The 16,699-nt window shown below is 31.9% G+C and overlaps 2 protein-coding genes across 5 annotated transcripts; one reads left to right on the top strand and one right to left on the bottom strand.

The window, feature by feature from the left end:
• Window positions 1–401: 401 nt before the first annotated feature.
• On the top strand, window positions 402–8,654 carry LOC105148244 (WD repeat-containing protein 44). 2 transcript variants are annotated; one of them, XM_011059866.2, is made up of 7 exons: window positions 402–829; window positions 1,431–1,578; window positions 1,818–2,202; window positions 2,326–2,453; window positions 2,539–2,673; window positions 3,160–3,447; window positions 4,470–8,654. In XM_011059866.2, the coding sequence occupies exons 1-7, from the start codon at window positions 762–764 to the stop codon at window positions 6,198–6,200; spliced, it is 2,883 nt and encodes a 960-aa protein (XP_011058168.1). In that variant the 5' UTR covers window positions 402–761; the 3' UTR covers window positions 6,201–8,654. The 2 variants fall into 2 exon arrangements, with proteins under 2 accessions (XP_011058168.1, XP_011058167.1); XM_011059865.2 differs by having other exon boundaries at window positions 1,818–2,453.
• A 4,301-nt stretch (window positions 8,655–12,955) lies between these two features.
• Phax (phosphorylated adaptor for RNA export) lies at window positions 12,956–16,567 on the bottom strand. Of its 3 annotated transcripts, none has more exons than XM_087404442.1 (5): window positions 16,363–16,567; window positions 15,480–15,967; window positions 14,233–14,842; window positions 13,429–13,701; window positions 12,956–13,322 (listed from the first exon to the last, which is right to left on the bottom strand). In XM_087404442.1, the coding sequence occupies exons 2-5, from the start codon at window positions 15,519–15,521 to the stop codon at window positions 13,060–13,062; spliced, it is 1,188 nt and encodes a 395-aa protein (XP_087260568.1). In that variant the 5' UTR covers window positions 15,522–15,967; window positions 16,363–16,567; the 3' UTR covers window positions 12,956–13,059. The 3 variants fall into 3 exon arrangements, with proteins under 3 accessions (XP_087260568.1, XP_087260573.1, XP_011058169.1); XM_087404447.1 differs by having other exon boundaries at window positions 15,480–15,849; XM_011059867.2 differs by having other exon boundaries at window positions 15,480–15,837.
• Window positions 16,568–16,699: the final 132 nt, after the last annotated feature.

Genomic DNA, 16,699 nt, shown 5'->3' with positions numbered 1-16,699 from the left:
AATTTACTGCCAGTACTGAAAATCTATACACGTGACGTAAACTGTAAATTTTCAGACAGTAAATTTGAAACACATCCTTGATCAACTGATTAAGGCCCGATTGCACCAACATTACTTTGGTTTTAAGTGAGGCTTAAAACTCTCTGTCTCTGTCTCTTTTTCACTTTAAAATAAGACAGAGAATTTTAAGTTTCGCTTAAAATCAAAATAACGTTGGTGCAGCCGGGCCTAAGGCCAATATTATACAATATATGCGTCCGTTTTTTGTCGTATTACGAATTTTTCAAGCGTATTAATTGGCTGGAAGACAGAGAGAATTTCGGATCTCTTTGTTCTATAGCCAATCAACGGGCTTGAAAATCCCAAGTAATCAGCATTGATGAAACTGGCCCTAAACCTAACCTGCACTATTACAATTTTGTATTGTACTAGTATGTACAATTTTTGTCGAAACCTATTACCTAGCACGGCGCTGGTGCTGCACTAATTTTTCCAGTGGAGCAGAAAACGAATGCTACGAGCTACGAGTTTGATGTTTGATCTTATTCTTTTTACTCCGTGGGTGTAACTGTCGTACTGGAGCTGCTGCTGCTGCTGCAAGTCTACAAATTGAAACATGACTCTGTATAGTTTACGTTCACGCAATCGCTCCTATTCGGCTACGACCTTCTTATTTGCTGCTTATCAACGCGCGTGACGTGCGTCAACGATTCCAATGCAAAAACGAGGCAGTTTACGCGTATTATTCTCTGAGGACGACGATGTCGGGCAGCAGCGATTCCGAGGAGTTTTTCGACGCGGAGGACGATTCGTTTCATCGCTCATCGCGGTAATTGTTGCCTTTCCATCTCCACTGATCGTCGTACCATTATGTCATGAATAGTAAATATTCAAATGATTCGCACCTCGTGCGTATTCTCATACAGATATTACAGATGATTCATCATATGTGCTTTCGTATGCATATACATTGATCGATCGTTTTCTAAACGCGCGCGAATGAATTGTGCATGCAAGACTTCGCGTACACGAGCACTTGGTCGGCATGGCATTATTTTTAAAATTTGTTAAACGTACTGTCAATATTATATGTTCCAACTTTCGCATATAAATATAACAAGGATTTTTCCAAATCATTATTCGAGCAACTGTCAGCTATAAGACCTTTTGAAGTCGTATAGTGTAGTTAAAGTCAATATATATACTAAAATATTTATAAAATAAAAATTTGTATAAATTATCAATATTGCATTCATCATTCAATTGTCTTTAGTTTTATTTTTACATACTTGTTATACAGCTATAAGCTAATAAAATACAGCAGTTTTGCTGCATTTTAGAAAACTTGCAATTAAATACACTGCAAGTGAATAAGATATATATATAAGATAATTTACAATTAATTATATTAAATTTTGATTGTTGTATAGAAAAGTTAAACGTGATTCCATCAGTACGGAAAGTCATGCTGATAAAACGCTGCAAGTATGCAAACAGGAGGATGATCATGTCTTTGTAAAACCAGCTGAACCAAAGAGTCGCGATTCCACAGATTGTGAGCAAAATAAAGAAAAACTAGTAAGTGTATTGTTCTAATATTTGTAAAATATTATTTCAATGCATATTGCATAGATTAGATTTTTTAAGAAAAATTTAAAGCAGGAAAGACATTATTTTCCACTTTTTTAAATTAGGATGAATTTAATTAAAAAAACACATGTATTTATATATTTAGTTTTAAAATATTTTCACATAAAACACTTTAGAAAAGATTGCAGTGAATATTAAAAAATTATAGAATATGAAATATATTTTAGGATGAGAATGGTAAAGAATCCACCACAGACAAAATTGTAGGCAGAAGAAGATTTCGTGAACTTCGGCAACGCATGCAAACGGAAGATGATGACATTCCGATTAACAGTTCTCCCCCGGATAGCCAAACATCTTCCATCGAGGGTGTTTATCCTACTCCTTCAAAAACGACCCATCCGTTCAGAATTATAGAGCATGACACTCTTAGCTTACAAAGTATGACCTCTTTAGGACGAGTAGGCCGAATTCTGGCAGGAGTCGCAGATAACGCTTCTGGCGTACTTGTATCTGGTATATCCCAGTGCCCTCCTCCTGCCGCCCTTACCCGCGAGGGTCAGATGTCCTCCATTGCTAGTATTCCGAGCAAAGACGAGGACACAACCTCTGGTAAGGTGTCCCAGTCTTCCAGTGTCCTTACGTTATCAGGGGATGTCCTGCAGGAATCCTCTGTTAACAGTACATCCAATTATGCTTCTCACTCGCAAAGTGACAAGACTATTATGCTTCAAGAACCTGATGTCATCGCTAGCACAAAGAATAATGGAAAATCAGTGGAAGATGTTGCGATGCCTGGTGTCCCTGTTGCTCCACCGCGTCGTAAAAAGAAAATTAAGACACATGCATCGAGCGATCTTGCTGTAAGATTTATCAATTATCTTTTCATTGCACTGATTAATAAAATCCACTATGCGGATATAATTTATCTTAAGCAATTCATTTCAGCCCTCTACAGAAGTGCTTGTTCCCGCATCGCCACTTCCAAGTCCAGCAAGTACCATAGAATCGATTACAAGAGAATTCGAGCACTCTCTTGATATCCGATCTGCGACGAAAGGCCAATACGTTGTTAAGCCACAAGTAAATATTAGGTGTTGGAATTAATTCGTAGCGTTTTTTAATGAAAGAATGTTATTTATTTCACATGAGCATTAAAAAATACATTAATGAAAGTACTTCCCATCACTTGTAAAACGCTACGAATTAATTCCAACACCTAATACTTCTCTCATCTTTTTGTTTGCAAATAGAAAAATAGTTGCGTTTCCCATTTAATTAAATTTTGTTCATAATTTTTTAAATTTATATATACATATACATTATATATACATATATATGCCTATGTATATAAAGATTATGCGTTTCGCGGGTTTTCTCCGTGTCCAGATCCATTCTTAAAATGCCAATGTTTCGTGAATCTTGCAGTCCACTTCAGGGCGAAAAGCAGCATACTGATGAAGTATCATGGATATAGACACGGAGAAAATCTGCGAAACGCATAATCTTTATATAGAAAGCACCTGTGGAAGCCTCAAGAATATTATATGCATATATATTTTTTGTTAGGATGAAGATAAATTGAAAGCAGAAGGTCCGTCTACCGAGGAATTAGAAAGAGTAGAAAGAATGAAAGCAGAATTGCTTAGTCGATCAAGCGAAAAATCTAGCAGTCCATTAGGATCAGCATCGAGCAATAGTATTGGCCGTTATTCTTTAGGTTTACATAAACTCTCGGGCATGAGTCCACAAGGTTCCAAAGAAAGGCGTAAATCTGCTGGTGATCAAGATATGGTCAAGCAACTAAATATGTTTGTAAGGACTAGGACAGATTCTGGCAAGCGGCTTACCGATATGGTTCGTCATTTAATTAATCTATGTAAACGTAAAGATATATTTCATATTAATCCTTAAAACACACGTCTGGATCATTTATCCTGCCCATTTCTTTTTTTTTTTTAAATACTATGAGTACCTGGTCAAATACCGATCTCTTTTCTATTGCTAAAAAAAGTTGGGCATCTAGAGAACAAGTTTTGTGCGTTACGGGCCTCGATTCGTGTGTCTCCTTTAACTGGCATAACTCCAAAGTTCATTTCTGGGTCACAAATGATTCAAGGTGTGTACATTTTGTGTAACTAAAAAAATTTTTTTTTCTTTAAAACTTCAACTAATTCTCGGTTGTATTACGAGAATATTTCGCGAATTATTAAAAAAAGAAATTAATCCTAAAACAACATATTAGCCCTTAATAAATGCGATTTTTGGTACTTTCGTTTCTAAATGTTGTTAGTAATATTATATATTATGTTGTCTGTAATGTTAGAAAGAACATTTTCCTAATAAATTATAAATTATAATTTTTTTAATACAATAGCAATAATAAAATCATTGTTTTAAAATGTAAATGCAATATATCTCCAATTTATAGTCATTCACGTATATTAAAAAAAAACATCATTTTCAGGTTACTCAATAACTAAACTTTTTGGACAGTCGACATTTGAACTATTTTTTTTCTTGTAGTTTGGAATGTCAATTTTAAGATACTGAACCATATTTTTCCTTTAAACATTTTTGTTTCAGAGTTTTATATTTTTATACGAAACAGTGCATTTTTCTGATTTTATTAACTACATTTAGTTACAATTTATCTACAATTTGTTATGAATATATAACTGCACAAATACTTTCTAAAGATGTCAAAATATATGTAAAAATTGTTTAATAATTTATATATACTTGTAAAAGTGATGAAAATTAAACCAAAACACGAATGATTGAACGTTTGTATTAAGGATACCCAAAACTAATGTGTGTACTAAAGGTTAAGGATATAAAAATAGAACGATATTTTTAAACGCCATATATTTTTGCAGGAAATCCTGGAACAAGTGCCTGTGACGAATTTAGATACGGGGGAACAGGTGCCATTAAGTATAGCAGAAGATAAATTACCACAATGTATCAATCCTTTGTCATTACATATTATGAGACTTACTAAAGCCAAGTACATAAGCAATTCTAGTCTCGAGAAGGAAAAAGAGAGCGATGAGGAAAGCGTGGACAGTAAAATGTCTAGTATACCGCCAGACGAAGATGTATCTGTAGATAGAGTTCGTAAACGGACGCAAAAATTGAAACGATTCCTAGGATCGACTGTAAAAAAGACCATGGACAAAGCCAAATCGATTGCGCAAGAAGTATCACACGCGAGACATAAGGAAGATGTCATGGATATAGTAGACGAAGTCTATCCTGGTGAACAGCAGTATATAAAATTAAAGGCATCAAATAGCCACAAAGGTCCGTATGAATTCAGTTGTCTGCAGCACGTTCAAGACCTTAGTGGGGAACACGTAGGACCTGTTTGGTGCATGAAATTTTCAGCCTGCGGTCGATTGTTGGCCACTGCAGGACAAGATCGTGTTCTAAGGATTTGGGTTCTACGAGACGCCTTTACGTATTTTCAAGACATGCGAACCAAATATAATGCGGAGAAAGTCAGTCCTACCCCTTCACAGGAATCATTAGTTTCGCAGCAATCCATGGAAGATCCTAACATCGTGGCTAGTGCCTTCAGCGAGATAGAAGGAACGAAAAGTCCATTCATGCCAAAGCCATTTTGCACATATACCGGTCATACCTCAGATCTGCTTGATGTCTCATGGTCTAAAAACTATTTCGTTTTATCTTCATCGATGGATAAAACTGTACGACTTTGGCATATATCCCGTAAGGAATGCTTATGTTGCTTTCAACATATCGACTTTGTCACCGCCATAGTATTCCATCCGCGAGACGACCGATACTTTCTCTCAGGATCGCTGGATGGTAAATTACGTTTATGGAATATTCCAGATAAAAAGGTTGCGGTATGGAACGAAGTGGATGGGCAAACAAAGTTGATTACTGCGGCAAACTTTTGTCAGAACGGAAAATTTGCGGTTGTGGGATCATATGATGGTCGTTGTATATTTTATAATACCGATCAATTGAAATACCATACTCAAATACACGTCCGATCAACAAGGGGAAAAAATTCCACTGGCCGTAAGATTAGTGGAATCGAGCCAATGCCGGGAGAAGACAAGATATTGGTCACATCGAATGACAGTCGCATTCGTCTGTACGATTTGAGAGATTTGAATCTGTCTTGCAAATATAAGGGATACGTTAACATCAGTAGTCAAATTAAAGCAAGTTTTAGCCCAGATGGACAATATATAGTTAGCGGTTCTGAAAACCAGTGCATTTATATCTGGAAAACCCATCATGATTATTCCAAATTTTCTAGCGTCCGTAGGGATCGAAATGATTTCTGGGAGGGCATAAAGGCGCACAATGCTGTAGTAACGTGTGCCGTATTCGCACCAAATCCAGATAGTATTATCAAGCAAATCGAAGCGAGAGAACAATGGGAAAACAAGGAGGAATCAAAAGGCATGGATAGCTCCATAGATGTTCCTGTTGACCCTGTCGTTGAGCAACGCACTAAAGGCTGCGGAGGCCACGTCCTCGTGAGCGCTGATTTCAATGGATGTATAAAGGTTTTTTTAAACAAGACAAAACCAAAGCACAGCTCCCTACCGGCATCTGCACTCGTGTAACGTAATGTCGTCTATGAATCTACGCAGCAATTGTATCAATCAAGAACAAAAATGTATATACGAGTGTATTTTCGTGCGTGCGAATGCTTTTGTCTTCGTTCGCCTATCGCAAGTTTCGCTATAAACTTGTCTCAATACCAGACTTGTATACAAACTTTTTTTTAACGCCACGTACAAGTATTATTGTATCTCCGTGCGTGCACGTGCGTGCGCGCGCGCGTGTGTGTGTGTGTAAATGATTTTAAGCGATAATGTATATTAATGATAAAGATTTATTTTGATGAAATCCTGCTTAAATGTTAAGTTTAGTAACTATTAATATCTGTCAATTCCAAAAGTAATATGTTCTAATGGAGATATTGTAATGTAAATTTCACTGAAAGTTTTATCGCCTTAGGTGAACAAATTTTGTACATTTTTATATTTTCGAATATTTTCTCTGCCAATGGACGTCTATAAAGTTTTTTCTATATTTTACTTTCTATTATTATGATTCGACAGTGCTGGCTCACTGTTACCAAACAAATAAAGTTACTAATATCCCACGAGAGAGATTTATCAAAATTATGTAGAATGATAACGATAAATCATCAATGAGAACACTGATAAATTGTTCTTATATCGAATTGTTCTCATATATCATATGTACGATAAAGACACTATGAAGATAAGAGCACCTTGGTGAAAACGAAGTATAAAAAAATATACACATAATGGAAAAATATCCAAATAACTCGTTTCATTCGTTATACGTCAGACTCACAGAGAGATCTATAAAAGAAATTCATTATTTATCAATAAACGTTAAATAAGAGTTGCTAATTTTTACAAATATCGAATCGGATTTTGCAAAATCCTAACGCTTTTTTTAAATTGCATTCTTCTTGAATATAATAGGTATAAGTGTAACACATCGAAGACAATATCAAAGATATTTAAAGCTATAATACATCATGGTTTTTTTCTACGAACATTCTACATTTAGATAATGTATTTAAACGCCATATAATATATTTTATATATATATATATATATATATATATATATAATATGTGTGTATATATATATATATAAAATTTTTCATCATAGAATTTTATAGTAACGTATATGAGATGCGCTACAATTGTACATTGCGCAATATTACCACACACACACACACACACACACACACACACACACAAAACAGAGTCCCATTTTAATTGTCCCAAACAAATATCTCCAAAAATACATAAGATACGGAAAAATGTTTCGGATATGAAAGTGGAATGATTTCGAGGAATGGCGATATATTTTTATTCATGTCAATATATGAATAAAATATAAAATATTTCGTAAACTATTAATTTTTTTATATCTCTATCATAATATTTTTATATACAGAATAATTAGAGGAATCATATTATTATAAGTAAAAAAAATTATATAATTTTATTTAAAAAATCGAATCTTGTGATCTTCTTTTTGATGCCAGAAAAAAAATGTGACCAAAATACATTTCCTCCAAACTTTCCATTTTCACCTGAAACATTTTTCTGTATCTTCCAAATTTTTCGAGATATTTGCATGGATAAATTAAAATGGAACATCCTGTATATACTTATACATAACACATGCATCAGATTCCACGATTTATCGTATTCTTGCAAGAAAAATGATACAAATAAAATTGTTCAGAAGAGGGTAAAGAAAATTGCGTATTTTAAAATTATTTATTATAGCAATATTAAATATAAATTAACTAAGAGCTAATGACAATTGCTAATGACTTGTTTCAAGTTCTCTAGACGTAACATAGATTAATTATCTTATTTATCTTGTTATGATATTGTTATGATATTGTGTTACTTTTAAAAATTACCTATATTTGTGTCATTTTTTCTTTGTATTATGTTTTTTTGAGATGTATTTAGATTCAACTTGTATTTTTCTTAATTAAAGATCACATTTAGAATACAATCTCTATAATATGAAATTAAAAAAATTCGACTTGTGTAACTTTTACACAGGTGTGATATGTAATTGCATTGATATTTTATTGATATTTTATGCAGAAATTGTTATGCTCACGATACTCACTGATTTAGAATTTAATGTGCATGCGTGCGTGCGTGCGTTCGTGTAAAATTGCGTGAAAGGATAATATTCAGTCCTTTGAAACACATACGATATTTATTTTTCTCCATATAATGCATAGTGTACGTAATTTGGAAACATTCATAATTAGAGCCATCGAAATATTCGGAACAAATTTATTGCCACAATTGTAAAATGATTAAGATTTGCAGCGACCAGCAGATACAAGTTTTACAGATAGTGTAAAATATGTTTAAATTGTATCGCAATTATAATGTACATACGCAGGGAAAAATTGTAATTATTTTATGTAAACACAATTGTAAATATAATAGTGCATCGATAATGTTGTACCGACAATATGAAAATATCCAAGAGAAATTTTATTTGATTTAATTGAAAATTTTAGTTAATCATCATAAAAGAATTATAAGAGCTGACATAAGACAGCATCATAAAACATGAGGAACAAAGCATATATATATTTTAAATTACATTTATTCGTTTTACATTTTACTTTAGATGAATATATAATTCAGTGTTTTTTTTTATTCCTTTAATTATGTATGTAAATGTATAAATGTATATATATATAGAGTGTTCCCGAATGTTCTAGTTTTTGAGATATTATTCCGAACAAAAGTTTCCTATAAATATAGGTCGAAAAATGCTTCCTTAAAAAGTTAGCGTCCAAAAATTTCTGAAATCACTATTATTTTATACATTTTTACAAATATCAGAGAAAGTATGCGTTTTTAAACAAAAATTAGCAAAACAAAAATTGCACCGAATTAAATTATCTTTTAAATGAGATTAAAATGATTGTGGCACGTTCCATAGGTTTTTAGATAACTAATATCAAATGTACAATAAAGTGTTTCTTAGCTATCGACAATACTTAAAGCTTTTTTTAAAGATTTTTTTACTCTGATTTTTTTTATGAAATTTATTTTCTTTTTTTCTACTCTTTTTTTTATCTTCCATAAATACTATAAAGAACAAGCATAAATATAAAGAATATCTTTAAAAACGTTCTATTATCGATAAAAAAAAACTTTTGTACATTTGAAATTATCTCAAAATCTACGGAACGTATTATATTACACAATCATTTTGATCTCATTTAAAAGGTAATTGAATTCTCTACAACTGTCGTTTTTGTACTTTTTGTTAAAAAACGCATACATTCCCTGATATATAAAACAATTGTGATTTTAAAGGTTTTTCGGACGCTAACTTTTTAAGGAAGTATTTTTCGATTCATATTTATCAGAAACTTTCTTTTAGAGTTGAATTTTCTATAAAATCTCAAAATCTGATAAAAAAAACGTTGGAAGACACTCTGTATATATACATATATACGGGGTGTTCGATAAATGCCGGTAACACGCTTAAGGATAGATTTCTGAAACCATTTAGAGATAAAAATTCCAATATCAAAATGCCGAGGCTGTAATAGTTTTTGAATTATAAACATTTAAAGCATGAAATAAGAATAAGGAGATAGAGTAAGGAGAAAACAGTTGGTTACAGAAAATGTTCTCTATACTACCAAGTTCGCTAAACGGAATAACTTGCAATATTTTATGCTACGGTCGATTTGGACGCTCACGCGCTTTAAGCGCTTGTAATCATCATTCTGTCTTTATTATTTATTAGACATAAAATAAGAATAGAAATACTGAAAAGCGTCCAAATCGATCGCAGTCTTTGTCGCCATATTGAGCATTCATATATGTATAATATCATATTAAATCTTACACACGATGCTTGTTTTTCTGTTGGATTGCTAAACTGGATTAGAATCTTACCATCATATTGGCTGCAATATTGGCACTGCAGCCAATACGGTGGCAAGATTCTAATTCAGCTAGCAATCCAGCAGGAAAACAAGCATCGTATGCCACGAGCTTTACACAGTGGAACAGAGTTGTAATGTTTTGTGTTCTAGTTGGAAAACAGTTCGTGTCATCTGTGTCTCTTGTTGGGAAGCTCCCTATAGTTAGTGAAGTTCAGTAGAATTTCTGTTAATAATTTTGTATATATTGTAATACAATTTATATTTTTGTATATTTGTAATACAATTTATATTTTTAAATTTTAATTTATATATTATTTTTATTTATCTTTATTTATATACTTACTATTTTACTACAGGTATTGACGTATTACACTTAAAACATTTATAACTTTTTATTTAATTTAATTTTATTTGTTCCGAACTTTATATTTACATTATAATCATATGTTTTTTATATAATCTTCCCATCATGTCTTTTTACCAGCTGTTATCCACAATATGGCGACGAAATGTTGCAAGTTATTCCATTCAGCGAACCTGGCATACGAAACATTTTTCATGACTACTTCCAATCCATATAGTTAGGTCCTTACTTTTACTTCATGATTTAAAGTTAGTAAATTGTATCATAGACTCTGCGCATAATAGAAAGAATAAGATTATAGATTATAGATTGATTATAGATTGGTTTTTGAAAGAAACTGAGCAAAATATATATTTTTAGTTTAATTATATTTATTATTTTTATTATAATTCTGTATTGATGGTCGAAAAAGTTTTTAAATAATTTTGAAAAAATGTATACTAATCAAACACGTCTTTTTTTTATCTTTTTTCCGTAAATTGTTTAATTTTCAAAATTAAAAACATTTTAGAAAACGTAAATTTTTACACAAAAAATTCAGAATCTTTGCGAAAAATCATTATTTTTTTGTAAATCTATTAAAAAATGTTTATTTGTTAAATTTTATCCGATAATATTTTATTAAGATACAACATTAAAAATTGTTCGAAAAAGATCGCAATCGTTAAAAAATTTCAAAATTTGTGATAATACCGTGCATGCGCGCGCGCATATGTGGTATAATTAAATTTTTTAAAAACAAAAGAAAGAAGTTAGAGAATAATAAGGCTAATTCTATGCTCTTTGTTTCTTGCTATTTGTCTCTTACCTTTTTGGTCAATAAGACAAGAGACAAACAGCAAGAAACAACGCATTGTAGAATTAGCTTAAATATTTGAACGCTAGATAATGAATTAATTTAAGAATCCTTTCTATCTAGCTTAAAAAAGAAAACGATTTTTGACAATTTTTTCAGAAAAAGTAATGAAGATACATACTTCGTTGTTTTCACATATTTGTTACTTTTCTCTTTAATTTTAAATTTTATGAAGTCAACGTATTTTAACTGTTAGTCTACATAAAGTTTCGGGAAAGAAGCCTTTCCGACTTAAACATGGAACCAGAACGAAAGTACTGCAGGTTGTACTAGTCATCTGAAAGAATTAAAAAATCGATTTTCCTATTCAGAGAAAATGTCTTTACTGGATAGACTATGGTTGCGTTTAGTAGGCTCAACTGTTGTGAAGCAGATCAGTGAGCGCTTGTAAATAAAATTTAACAAAATTTAACAAAATTTATTTGAAAAAAAGTTCGATTTTTTACCTTAAATTATGTTCTTGCTTTTGCGATAAAAAAAGTATCATTGATATTGATATAATTGTAATCTATTCGATAGAAAAAGCATTGCTCTACAATTGTGCAACATTTGAAAGTGATACTATAGTTTTTGTTCTATTACTTCCGTTAGATTGAAAAAATGTTTTGAGAAAAATGCGTTTAAAGTTTAAAGTTTACTTTTTTTTATTTACGTCTATTTTGCTACGTTAAAGCTTCAACACAATATCCTATACACTTGGGGCTATCAAATTATACAAAAAAATTTCAATTTTTTTATCCCAGCAATGGATCGACGTATATACAGTTATTTGTTACGAATCTCTTTCTGAATCACTGTTTTCGATCTATTTATAGTTCATGAATATATATATATATATGTGATAAATCGTGACGATCGTAGCGCAGTGTGTAGCGTGATTACTCTTTGTGCCAAAGATCTAGGGTTCAAATTCACTCAGAACGTTAAATTTTATTTGGTCGCTATTTCTCGGAAAGCAATGGCAAATTTCCGAGAGTATCTTTGTTATTCAGATTCGGCGTTAAAAAAAACTGTAGGTCCCCATAGATCAATGGATATGTATGTACATTCTCGGCAACACGCGTGGCGTTTCAATGCCAAACTCCTTTCTTTCAAAGACTATGTAGAATGGAAAAGATTGAAAGAGGCCGATATCCAGCAGTGACGAAATCAGGCTAATATAAAATATATGTGATAAATATATACAACCTATATACATATATATATTCTTCATGTGATTGGTTACATTTATTTGTACAAATCATTGTTGTATGTGCAAATGCAAGATCAAATACGTAATTTTAGAGTACTTCCATACTATCCATGTCCATTCCAATATCGAAAATGTCCGGCGAAATTGATTCGTTCTGGGTGGATTCAAATCCAGAACATTAAATTTCAATGGATCGCTACTTCTCGAAAGACAATAGCAAAGAGAGTATCTTTGAGTATCTTCTGAGAGTATCTTTGCTATTTAGATTTGTTAAAAAACTGTAAGTCCCATATATCAATGGAAATATATATGTACATACTCGCCAACACATACGGCAACACGCGTGACGTTTTAATGCCAAACTCCTTTCTTTCAAAGACTATGTAGAATAGAAAAGGTTGAAAGAGGTCGATATCCAGCAACGAATGAAATCAGGCTGATATAGAATATGTGATAAATATATACAACCTTACAAATTATACACATATGTATTCTTTATACGATTGGTTACAAACATTTATTTGTACAAATCATTATTGAAGTATGTGCAAACGCAAGATCAAATACGTAATTTTAAAGTACTTCCATACTATCTATGTCCACTCCAATATCGAGAAAATCGTTATAATCTTGAACTTGTCTCTGTACCAATGGATGTTCAGAATGATCTGGATCATCTGTTACAGGACTGGGTGGTGGATTTGATACCGTGCGATCGGAATCTACTGGCATTCTGTCCATGCCTTCGCCACGTCGCAGTCTTGCTTCTTCTGCGATTTGTCTCGTTGAGACTTCCGCTCTTGTTAATAAAGCTGGTAAATCCTTTTCAGATCCATCTATAATTTTAAGACAAATTGTAGATTAATGTTACACCATTTTCTCCCCCCCCTCTCTCTCTCTAAATATATATGTTATTCTATTTAAAATAAATATATAATGTACCCTCAAAACTTCTCTTTAATTCCTGCTCCCTCTTCTGTCGTCTTGAATCAGTTTTTCTTCTTTGTTCGCTGCTCTCTTTTTGGTCATAAAATATCTCCCTTATTTTTTCTTGAGGAATATGTTCATCATTTTTCACCAACCAAAAGTATATTCCACCAGCAGTCCTTCTACGAGATCCATTCATTATTAACATTCCACCATCTTCTTCGATCTTCTTTGTTTTTTGGAAAAAATCAATAGCTTTCTGTTTACCAATTATATCCACCACTCGTCCTACAACAGATTAAACAAAATACATATAAATAAACATTAACTACAAAACAGACTCTCGAAATTAAAAAGAAAGACTCAAACAAGGCTAACGAGAGTACAACGCATATAATATTTGATTCAAAATCAATTAAATTGTGATGACATCTTGACAACATGATAAATCGGTAAAGTTACTTTTTGTGTACTATTAACTCAATTGTATTCTTATTAGCTTTGTTTGATTTTTTTTTGTTTTATATTATAAATAAGGCATCTAAATATTTATTGAAATAGATTAAATATTATTGGATGCATAAGTCACAAAGATGTTTTTTCAAAATCTTTTTATAATGTATAACTTGTAATAAAGTAATCGGTCGTCATAAAATCAAATTGAAACAAAATTTTCTTAGTTTTATTAAAAGATTACATTTGTATGTGTTATCTCTCTTTTGTGTAGCTCAATATGTAAAAAAGATAGCTATTTTGAAAACTACTAATGTTTTTAACATTTTCTGAAATATTTATATATTTTGATATATATTTTCTTACTTATAAGAAGCTCTTTTTTTTCGCTGAGCTTATCAGTTATGTCAGTAGCAACATCGGCATCTGTTGAATCCACAGTTGTAGATAAATCTGCTATTATTCTAACCGAACCTTTTTGATTATCCATAGAGTTTCTCCTTTTTCCCAATCTAAATTTTATATCACGTCTGTCTGAATTTGTTCTTTTATTAGTTAATCTATATTCGATGTCCTTTTCTTCATCAGAACTATTATTATTACAAGGTTCCCTGCCATTCTCTGCATATCGTAGAGTAAAATTGTAACTTTCGACATTACGTTCTTGATACAACTTTTTAGTAACGCCACATGATGTTAAATCTTCAGTCAAAGATTCTTCCTGCATTTGAGTACACCATACTTTGTATTTATCATTTTTGGTTGGCAAATCCTTCCACAAATGCTTATTCTTTTTCAATTTAAGTTTTGGTTTTTTAACATTAGTCTGTATGGAATCAGAGTCAGAATCACTTTCAGAATCTGCAGAGTGATCAGATTCATCACTATATCTCATTTTGGTACATATGTCTGTAACAGATGTCTGCTTTATGTGAGGTCTTTGTAAAATTTTATAAGTTTCAAAGACGTCGCTGGGCTATAAATAAAGAAATAAAACAATTATTAAAAAATTAATTTGTTAATGCCAAAGCAAATTTTAATGTTATACAATATATAAGAAAAGATAATATAAAATTAACATTGTGCGATGTATTATGGGATCCTTTCAGCTAGAAGACACAAACACAGTGTTAGGAGTACTATGTAAAGTTATTTGTTATTTTTGTTGGCTATTAAATTTTTACAGCACTAAAATTTTGTATTTTTTCTAAATAATTCATAGCCAAGTATTTGATACATAAGCTCTATTTTAGCATCAAATACACATTCATACATGGTATGACACAATATTAACTTGTATAAACTTAGATATCTAATGAATACACTTTGGTAAACGTTACAAATTTGTTTAGCATTCAAAGAAATAATAGTTAAGATTACTTTGTCAGTACATTGTACTCTGCTTTCCTGTATCTTGTTTTACATTATTGCAATACATTTTACATCGCAAAATGTACATATCTAACTACATGATAAAAATAATTACATTAATGTAGATGATATAAATTTCAAATCAATGATTTGAAAAATAACATCAGTTTATTGAATATGTTAAAATTTATATTTATACAAGTTACATTAGTATTTTAAATAAAAATTTGTCAGTATCTAACCTCATCAATGATTTCACCATCTTCTAATGGTTCCGCTTCCATTCTCTTGAGTGGGAAAATTTATCCTTTTCTGTTTTCTTTATAAGTAAAAAAAACGTTTTACAACACACATGCAATATGCGTACACACTCATCCACGCAAGGATTAATGCTTTAAATAAAAAAAGAAATTCTCTCTTTCTCGACGGAGCTTCAAATATTCACCAATGCGTCGTATATATTTCTATCTGATTTCCATGACACAATGGAAAATTTTCTTGCTACCTGCTTCTCATGGACAACGTCAAGAAATTTTATGCCAAGTCCAAAATTCTGAACGATTAAAGGGTCGGTTTCACCATCTCTGATCAACGCGTTGTCTACAATAGAACCTACGTTTTATAAAACACATGAGGCACATGATATATCATTTTATTCTTGTTGTTCACCATTGTTCACCGAACATTAAACAGTTCTGTTCGCGTTACTTGCACTTTTTGCACTTAGCATCTACGCATTCTGTCTTTTCAACATTCGAGGCTACGTTCCAAAACTTCTTCTCCGAGGAAGATTTTACTCTATATGCTATAGTATACGTTACGTGTACTATATATTTCGAGTACAATTTTCCTCAGAAAGGAAATTTTGGAACGTAGCCCGAATATATATTTATCTTATTTTAAAGGTGAAATCACACGGTGCGAAAAACGACTGCAGAATAGAGAATGCGTCATAGAAGCAACCAATCAGCGTTCTTCTGTGTTATTCCGAATAGTGCTAATTGGTTGTTTCAATGACGCATTCTCTATTCCGCAGCTCTTTTTCGCATCATGTGATTTCATCCTAAGTGTCAAAATTTTTCGAGATTCAAGCAATTTTCAAGCAACGTAAACAGATGGCAATACTTGTTTTTCTCGCTGGATTATTAAATTGGATACTTTCCATTTTGGCCCGATTGCACCAATGTTACTTTGGTTTTAAGCGAGATTACTTTGGTTTTAAAATTCTTTCTGTTTCTCTTTTTGACTTGAAAACGATAGAGACAGTTTTAAGTCTCGCTTAAAGTCAAAGTGACATTGGACGCGTTCAAATTGACAAAGCGGCTAGCCTGCTCGCTGAGCAAATAAACATAATTGGTTATTACTTATAGATCCAACCAATCATATTCAATCGCTTCGAAAGCATGCCTAAGTCGCTTTATTCACGCTAGTCGTCTTAAATTCACCCATTGGTGCAACTGGG

The sequence above is a fragment of the Acromyrmex echinatior genome, chromosome 1 (genome assembly GCF_024713525.1).
Source record: "Acromyrmex echinatior isolate Ae372 chromosome 1, ASM2471352v2, whole genome shotgun sequence".
Classification (NCBI taxonomy): Eukaryota; Metazoa; Arthropoda; class Insecta; order Hymenoptera; family Formicidae; genus Acromyrmex; species Acromyrmex echinatior.
This window is presented reverse-complemented; position numbering and strand designations above follow the sequence as displayed.